Source organism: Hibiscus syriacus, unplaced genomic scaffold, assembly GCF_006381635.1.
Source record: "Hibiscus syriacus cultivar Baekdansim isolate YM2019G1 unplaced genomic scaffold, ASM638163v2 tig00111937_pilon, whole genome shotgun sequence".
In the NCBI taxonomy this organism is placed as follows: domain Eukaryota; kingdom Viridiplantae; phylum Streptophyta; class Magnoliopsida; order Malvales; family Malvaceae; genus Hibiscus; species Hibiscus syriacus.
The window spans coordinates 258,945-268,287 of NW_024063215.1; the positions used below are offsets into that span (position 1 = coordinate 258,945).

Sequence of the window (9,343 nt, forward strand, 5' to 3'; positions counted from 1 at the left end):
CTTATTTGCTTGCTGCTCATATTGCTTAGTTCGCTTTTCAATGTTCTCCCTCACTTGTTGATGAAGCTTATTAACAAACTCAGCTTTGTTAAGTCAATCTTTATTCACAATTTGATCAGTGGGTAATGGTAACAAACTTCAGTTTGACCATCCGTTTGAGGAAGGCAAGTGGTGGAGAATAGTAGCTAAGTACCAATCTTACTCATAGGGCTCTCCAAAAGTGGCTTAAGAACTTCACATCTCGATCAAATACGATAGTTTGGGTATACCATGTAGCCTTAAAATTTCCCTGAAAAATAAAGTAGCAATATGTGAGGCATCATTAGTTTTGTCACAGGGAATGAAATGAGCCATTTTGGAAAATCTATCAATAACTACAAAGATGGAGTCTTTGTTGTTCTTTGTGCGTGGAAGCCCTAGCACAAAATCCATTAAAATATCCATACATGGTGCTTCGGTATGGGTAGTGGTGTGGAAAGTCCATGTGGCATGACTTTAGATTTGGCTTTCCTGCAAGTAATGCAACGCTCACATAACCTTTCCATATCTGTTTCATTTTGGGCCACTATAAATGTTCTTGAAGTATAGCCAAAGTCTTTGCTATCCCAAAATATCCCATTAATCCTCCTCCATGGGCTTCTTTAGTGAACGATTCTTGCATAGAACCTTGAGGGATGAATAGTCTCCATTCATTGAATAGAAAACCATCATGCTTAAATTATTTATCAATCGTCCCTTTCTCATAAGCTTTGTAAATTTCTCCAAAATCAAAGTCAGAAAAATATAAGTCTTTAATAAAAGTAAAACCAATAACATAGATTCCAAAGTGTTTAAAAGAACATACCTTCGTGATAATGCATCGATAACTATATTCTCCTTATCTTTCTTGTACTTGATAACATTTGGAAAAGTTTCATGTAACTCTACCCATTTGGCATGCCTTTTGTTGAGTTTATATTGCCCCCAAATATGTTTCAACACCTCATGATCAGTGTGAATGATGAACTCATTAGGCCAAAGGTAGTGTTGCCATGTTTCAATTACCCTCACAAGAGCATACATCTCTTTGTCGTAGCTAGGATAGTTAAGCGTGGCTCCACTTAATTTCTCACTAAATAGGCTATAGGACGTCCACCTTGAGACAAGTCTGCTCCAATTCCTACACCTGATGCATCACATTCAATTTCAAAAGTTAAACTAAAATCAGGTAGAGCAAGTAAATAGGCATGAATTAAACAATCTTTAATGCTATTAAAGGACTTCTCTTGATCTTCCCCCCAAAAGAATTTAGAATTCTTCTTAATAACACTTGTTAGTGGGGCGGCTATGGTGCTGAAGTTTGGGACGAATCTATGATAAAAATTTGTAAGTCCATGGAAGCTCCTAACTCGAGAAATGCTGGTCATGGACACTCTTCAATGGCTTTAACCTTCTCTTTGTCAATCTCTAAACCTTTAGAACTCACAATGAAACCTAGGAAAACAACCCTGTCAGTACAAAGCGTATTTTTGTAAATTAACAAACAATTTTTCCTTCCTAAAAACAAGTAAAACTGACCTCAAATATTGAATATGTTCTTCTATGGTTTTACTATAGATTAGAATGTCATCAAAGTAAACCACACAAAACTTACCCAAGAATGGCCTAAGAACATGATTCATTAACCTCATAAATGTGCTTGGTGCATTAGTTAAGCCAAAAGGCATAACCAACCACTCATAAAGACCTTGCTTCGTTTTGAATGTTGTTTTCCACTCATCAACTTCTTGCATTCATATTTGGTGGTAACCACTCTTAAGATCAATCTTAGAAAATAGGTTAGAACTGCTAAGCTCATCTAACATGTCATCTAAACGAGGAATAGGGTGACGATACTTTATCGTAATTTTGTTTACCGCTCGACAATCCACACACATGCGCCAAGTTCCATCATTCTTTGGCACAAGTAGAACCGGCACGACACATGGGCTAAGGCTTTCCCTCACGTAGCCTTTTGCCATCAACTCAGATACTTGCCTTTTTAATTCCTTAGTTTCTTCGGGGTTGCTTCGGTAAGCTGGTTGGTTTGGAATGACAGCTCCAGGAACAAAGTCTATTTGATGTTATATGCCATGAATAGGTGGCAACCCACTTGATATTTCTTCCGAAAATAGGTCATCAAACTCCTACAATAAAGACACAACAAAAGCAGGCAAATTTTGATCAAGGTAGTTAGTGTTAAATTTTTTTATTTGTACATGAGCACAAGTGCTTCCTTTGTCATCATTAAACACTTTTTCAACTCTCTCTTTAGAAAGAATGATGATTTTCCTTCCCTCATTTTGATCACACTCTTTTTCTTTTACCTCAATTTTAGTTTTCTATCTCTTTGGCTCTTTTAAATTTTCCACTCAATTGAATTTGGACTTCATGTATTTGCTTTGGTGAAAGTAGCTAAAATGATCTTCCTTGCCCCATGGGTGAATGTATACCGGTTGGTATACCCATCATGGATCACTCGCCTATCAAATTGCCAAGGCCTTCCAAGTAGTAAATGGATTGTGTGCATTGGAACGACATCACATAACACCTCGTCTTTGTACTTCCCAATGGAGAAAACAATTTGAACTTGCTTGGTCACCTTGAGTTCTCCTCTATCGTTGAGCCATTGCAGTTTATATGGTTGTGGATGCTTTGTTGTTGCCAAGCCAAGTGTATCTACTATTAAGGTACTAGCAACATTAGTGCAACTACCTCCATCAATAATCACAAAGCATACATTTCCTCCAATGTGGCAGTGAGTATGGAAGATATTTTCACGTTGTTCATCTCCTCCATTGGATTGCACGTTTAGGCTCATTTTGACAACAAGAACCTCTCCTTCCACGGCATGCTCTAATTTTTCCATATCAATGGTAGCATCTTCATTTTCACCCTCTTTTGTTCCGATTCAACTTCTCCATCATCTCGAAGAAGTATGGTGTTACGATTTGGACATTGGCTTGCAATGTGTCCACGCCCCAAATACTTAAAACATTGTATGTCACGGGAATGATTTGTAGTGGCGACAATCTTACCCTTGTTGGTTTCGGTAATGGCCTTACTTCCTTTGGGTGGTCCTCCTTTTACGTTGGATGCCAATAGAAGAGTCTTCTTATATGAACTTTGCCTCCATTTTGAAGTTACACTCCTATAAGATCGTGTGGCACCCTTCGTTTTGAGTTGTTTTCCACTTTTATGACCATATGCACCATGTCTTCCATCTTCACATAATGTTGCAATTTTACCACGTTTGCAATGTCCGGATTAAGTCCCGCTAGGAATCTTGCCATTGTGGTTTCTCGATCCTCATCGATGTTGGATCGAATCATGGCCACCTCCATCTCTTTGTGATAATCTTCAACACTTCGGTTACCTTGTGAAAGATTTTAAAGACGGTTGACTAACTCTCGATAGTAGTGGGTTAGAATAAATCCCCTTCACATAACTATTTTCATTTCATCCCATGTAGTGATAGGATGTTCTCCATTGCGTCCCCTACTTGATGTCAATTGATCCCACCATATTATGCATAATCTGTAAACTCAAGGGCAGCGAGTTTTACCTTATTGAGTTCAGAATAATCATGGCACCCAAAAATGTGCTCTACCTTATTTTCCCATGCTAGGTAAGCCTCGGGATCTATCTTGCCTTGGAATGGTGGAATGGAAATCTTGATATTAACAAGATTATCATCCATTAATGGACGAAACCTTTGGGGCCTTGTACCTTGATTTCTCATTCTTTGTTGTGATGCATGATCTTTTTCTGGTCTTTCCACTTCTTCGTTCCCTCCTTGATTGGCATATTATTCTCTCAGAATCCTTGAGTACGCTCATGTTCAATACGATCAATATGTTCATGGAGAGGTTCCATCTCTTCCCTCAAAATCCTAGTCAATTCACGCACCATGGTTTGCATTTGTAGGATTGGTTCAACGTTACCTGTAACTTGAGAATTGTCTCCCAAATGATGAGACATAATTAGTAATAAAAAAATAACCTTACCAAAAAAAACCTCACCAAACACTCCAAGAAAAGTCACTCCCACTCGTGCTTCATTCGGGATGGCTTTTACCTTTTAATGATCACTCTTGCCTTTTACCACTCGTGATTTGATTTCAAGTCCTGTTAGGAACTTCCTCAAGCCTTACAAGGTCTAGTGGACTTCGTCTGAAATAATTGTGGCTTGGTAGTAAGGATAGTGAAAAGAAATTGGCTACAAGGAAAAGAAATGGTAAGTAAAGGTAACAAAATTGAATAATTGAATATAAAGATGAAGTAAATATTTTTTTCTTTAAAGATGAAAATAATTACTCCCTCCCTCTTTAAACTTTTTCTTTTTTTTTTTTTTATTTATTTTTGATTTATTTTGATTTTTTACTAAACCGGGAGAGAGAAAATGAAATGATACGCTTACTTAATCGGCTAGCTCTGATGGCAAATTATATGATCTCGATTATGAGTTTCAAAATTGTTCGATCGTGATTCTAGTAAGAAATTGAATTGTTTTCTTTGAACGGAAGATGATGGAAGTTGTAGTTTGGATGTAATAAAAGTATGGCGAAGGTATGGGTTGGTAATGACGTGGAATATAAAAGATGGATTGAAAAGAAAATGGATTGTGACCCTCTAACTATATGGAGCTAGAAACCAACAATATAAATAGATGGAGTTGAAGTGGAAGTAGATAGAACGTGGCCCACTAGCTATAGATGAGCTAGGAACCAACGCCATAACAAAAGGAAATGGATGAATACAACAAAACTATCTTGAAGCCGATAAAGTTCTACAAGAGAACAAGAATGAAAGCAACCTCTCAAAGATGTTTTATATATTCAAATGTGTGTCTACAAATGATCCCAAAGGTGCATATTTATAGTGTTTCTAAGTAGTATATGAAAAGACTCAAAAGATGAAAACATTCTCATCAATTTAGTAATAAAATGCACTTGAATACTTTGTCTTCTTATCTTCAAGGTTGGCTGAATATTCTAGATCATTTTGGGGATGAATCTAAACAATTTGAAACTAAATTTGGCCTTAATTTTGTCCAAGGGGTGAAAGACTCTTTCTATTCCAAGCTGGAAATTATCTTAACAAGTGAATTAAATCACCCTTCATTGCATGCTCCCTTGAATAATATGAACAACCCTTGAACTTAGATGATAACAATCAACTTTGAATGTCTTGAATAGGTGAATTAAGAGTCCTTCAATGGCTTGTCACTTGGCTGAAGTTGAAAAGACTCTCATTGGCTCAAACTTATCCAAATCATCCATGCATAAAATCCTCGTAACAAAATTTCAGCCTGCATTGTCTTCAATATATCGATCATATCTCAAGCTCCCGATATCGGATTAAAGTGATTGAAAGGCGTTGGAAAGATAAGAGATAGAGGAATAATGTCCAATTGATTTCTAGAACCAAACACATATGTATCACATCCATAATTGGAAGATATTCTGACTGACATTCTTGCATATAATGAAACCATTCAACTTCTCTCATGCACCTAGACACAAAGTTGAATTTTATTCAATATTTAATTGAAAACATGCATGAAAAATTAAGAGTTATTTTAATAAATGAATTAGTTTGATGAATGAACTAGTTTAATTAATGAACTACTTCCCTAAATAAACTAAATGATTGAAATGCAATGCATGCTTGAATGAACAACACACTTATTAAATGCAGTGAATGTTATGCAAATTTTAAATTCTCATGCAAATTCATGCATAAGCAATAAAGTGTTCATCCCTTATTATTCCTCCTTCATTACGTTCCAAACTTGATGTAAACATACTCTCCATGGTTGCTTGAAACTCCTTAGCCCTTGCTCGTATGATGGGGCCACTTGGGTACTTCTTCGGTCTTTGCTATTGGCGATTATATCATTTATAATCACTTTAGCTTAATAAAAAATTAATTATGTCAAAAAATTTAGATTCATTAAATACTTTAATGGTAAAAAAAATCTTATTCTTTCTGGAAAGTTCAATTCAAACAATTATATCTATATAATATACACATTACCAACTGTTATAAAATATTATAAACATATACTACATTACAATTACTCTAAATTGTTTAAAAGATTATCTAAAAAAATTTCTATATTAATTTTCAAAATCCAAATATATTAAGAATCCCATTCCATTATTACTTTATTATCCCAAGTTACTCATTTATCCAAGACCATAGATGAGTAAATGAGGTGAAATCCAAATGGCATTTCGGTAAACTCATTTCCTCATCTTCATCATCCCTGCGAAAAACGTCCGTTACATGGAACATAACGGCAATCACAATTTTAAAACACGGCTCCATCGTACACGTTTGGGTCAAACTTCAAATCCTTATATAAAGCCAACGGCTACATTACTGTTCTTCCCCCACTATCGAATCAACGTCGACGGTTTCGTTTTTAGCACTGGAGTAGAGAAAATCGGCACAAAGATCGGGCAAATTTGGAAAACGGAAAGAGCACGAATATCGGAAAAAAAGAGATGACGAGTAGTGTAAATTAATCGGGTGGTTTTGGATCGCCCACTTCTACAGTTGATTGTTGTTTTCAATGTTCATTTTAAAAAGCTCCCATTTTTCAACCTTTGCTTTCGATTCTTTTCCCCCTTGGTAAAGAATCCGCTGTCTTTCCTTGTCAGAGCTTTGGGTTTCGGCCATTTTAGCAGCAGCAGCAGCTAAATATCCCCGGTCTCTTGACTGCCATTGCAGAGATTTGAAAGATAGATAATTAGTTTTCCCTCTGTTTCATTTGCTTTTGCCTTTCTTCAATCGTGCTTTTAGGGATTTTTTTGCAACGGAAATCAGCATTTGCAGAAATGTCCGTTGCGGATGTTGCTTGGAGGCGGGTGAGTCAAGAGCCAGTTCCCCCTGCCGCCGGTTTTTGCAGGAACCAAGCGGCGGATGATTCCATCTTGATTTACCTCTCCATCGCCGGTTCGGTGATCCCGATGCGGGTCCTGGAATCCGACTCGATTGCTTCGGTCAAGCTTCGGATCCAGACGTGTGAAGGGTTTGCGGTGAAGAAACAGAAGCTTGTTTTCGGAGGCAGAGAAATTGCTCGAAACGATTCGCTCGTTAAAGACTACGGCATTAAGGGAGGTAATTTTCTGCATCTAGTCTTGAAACTCTCCGATCTTTTGCTCATCACTGTACGGACGAGTTGCGGGAAAGAATTCGAACTTCATGTTGATCGGAACAGAAACGTTGGGTATTTGAAACAAAGGATTGTTAGAGAAGGGAAGGGTTTTGTTGACGTTAATGAACAGGAAATCTTTTGCAATGGTGAAAAGGTCGATGACAAAAGGTTAGTTGAGGATCTGTGTAAAGATAATGATGATGTGATTCATTTGGTTGTTCAGAAGTCAGCCAAAGTTAGAGCTAAGCCCGTCGAGAAAGATTTGGAACTTTCGGTTATCGCCGAGTGTGATTCCGATGAGCGAAGAGGAGGAATTGTAGGAGGTGAACAAGACAAGCCCGAGGGGCTTCAAATTGTGACACAAGAACAAACTGTAAGAGATTTTTGGTTGGAACCTGTCCTCGTTAATCCTAGAGTGAAATTGCCTTCATTTGTGTGGGATATGATCAATTCGACATTCGAAGGATTGTTGGTAGGGCACCGGCCGATCAGATCATCCGAAGGGACCGGAGGGACTTACTTCATGCAAGACAAGTCCAGGTTCGATTATGTTTCGATTTTTAAGCCTATTGATGAGGAGCCTATGGCTGTAAACAATCCACAGGGGTTACCTGTTTCAACCAATGGTGAAGGGTTGAAAAGGGGTACCAGGGTTGGAGAAGGAGCTTTAAGAGAAGTGGCTGCTTATGTATTAGATCATCCCAAGAGCGGACCTCGATCTTTGTCCGGCGAGATGTTGGGGTTGGCTGGTGTACCTCCTACATGCATGGTTCAATGTTTGCATGAAGGATTCAACCATCCTGATGGATATGAATGTTCACCTGAGAATGTTAAGGTTGGATCCTTGCAGATGTTTATCAACAACTCTGGGAGTTGTGAGGACATGGGTCCTGGAGCATTCCCTGTAGAGGAAGTGCACAAGATCACCGTGTTCGATATAAGAATGGCAAATGCCGATAGGCATGCCGGTAATATCTTGATTGGAAAAGGGGACGATGGCCGGACTGTTCTTGTTCCAATTGATCATGGCTACTGCCTGCCTGAGTGTGTAAGTACTATCATTCTAATAATGCATGCATATATGGGATCTGTTACTTGAAAAACCTATTGTTGGTTGAGTTGTGTGAATCCTTTTGAAATTCTGGAAACCCTAACACAGCTATCATTCAAATAATGCTGCTTTGATCTCACGATCCACTCTCATAACCACGTGTAAATATTTCGATTTCGAAACTGAATTCCTTTTGGCTCTGCTTGCAGTTTGAGGATTGCACATTTGAGTGGCTCTATTGGCCACAGTCACAGCAGCCGTACTCATCAGACACCATTGCCTACATAAAATCACTAGATGCTGAACAAGACATTGCACTTCTGAAATCGTACGGCTTGGATGTTCCTCTCGAGTGTGCACGAACACTTCGAATCTCCACCATGCTTTTGAAGAAAGGGGTCGAGCGAGGTCTTACTCCGTTTGCCATCGGAAGCATCATGTGCAGGGAAAACATAAACAAGGAATCTGCAATCGAGCAGATGGTTCAAGAAGCTTGGGATTCCTTGCTTCCAGGCGTGAGCGAAGCTGCATTTATTCAGAGCATATCGGAAGTCATGGATACTTGGCTCGAAAAGCTCGAAAATTGAATTTACCCTAGTTCTTTTGTCATCCACAAAAATAACTAGGTGCAATTTCACTGCTGCTTTCACATAATGATGAGTCCATTTTTCTGGACTGCAAATTATGAGAATTTGGTGGCTTGACAAGCTTTCAATTTTTTTATTTTATTCTGTTTTTCTTTCTTCTTTCACTATGTTAAATCATCCTATTTTACTCTGCAAACACTCCATAGATCACAGGAGCTCAAAATGAGTAATAAAACTTGTAAATATTGGTCTTCTCATCCAAAGGATGTGTAAACATTTTGCAGGGTATATTCATGATTATATATGTATGTATACAGAGCATCATTACAAGTACTAACCGAACCGAACTTTTTTTCTTACCTCTCGAGTCTAGGGATGGACCGAGTGTGGCTGGCGGGTCGTCGCTCTCTCTCTTTGAAAATTTTAATTTCTCTTGTAATATTTCATTTATATTTTCTTTTTTTATAATTTTTTTCGTTTTTAAAATTTTATAAATTCGTCGTTTAGCATAAAATTCAGTGTT

At 37.9% G+C, this 9,343-nt stretch overlaps 1 protein-coding gene across 1 annotated transcript; it reads left to right on the plus strand.

Annotated features, from left to right (window-relative positions):
* Positions 1-6,786: 6,786 nt before the first annotated feature.
* LOC120172988 (phosphatidylinositol 4-kinase gamma 2-like) lies at positions 6,787-8,979 on the plus strand. The gene is made up of 2 exons (XM_039180294.1): positions 6,787-8,230; positions 8,443-8,979. The coding sequence occupies exons 1-2, from the start codon at positions 6,863-6,865 to the stop codon at positions 8,818-8,820; spliced, it is 1,746 nt and encodes a 581-aa protein (XP_039036225.1). The 5' UTR covers positions 6,787-6,862; the 3' UTR covers positions 8,821-8,979.
* Positions 8,980-9,343: the final 364 nt, after the last annotated feature.

Bases quoted from the DNA above. Each gene is read 5' to 3' on its own strand.
- LOC120172988 (XM_039180294.1), top strand. From the start codon at position 6,863: ATGTCCGTTGCGGATGTTGCTTGGAGGCGGGTGAGTCAAGAGCCAGTT. The intron at 8,231-8,442 runs GTAAGTACTATC...CTCTGCTTGCAG, and splicing joins GCTACTGCCTGCCTGAGTGT to TTTGAGGATTGCACATTTGA.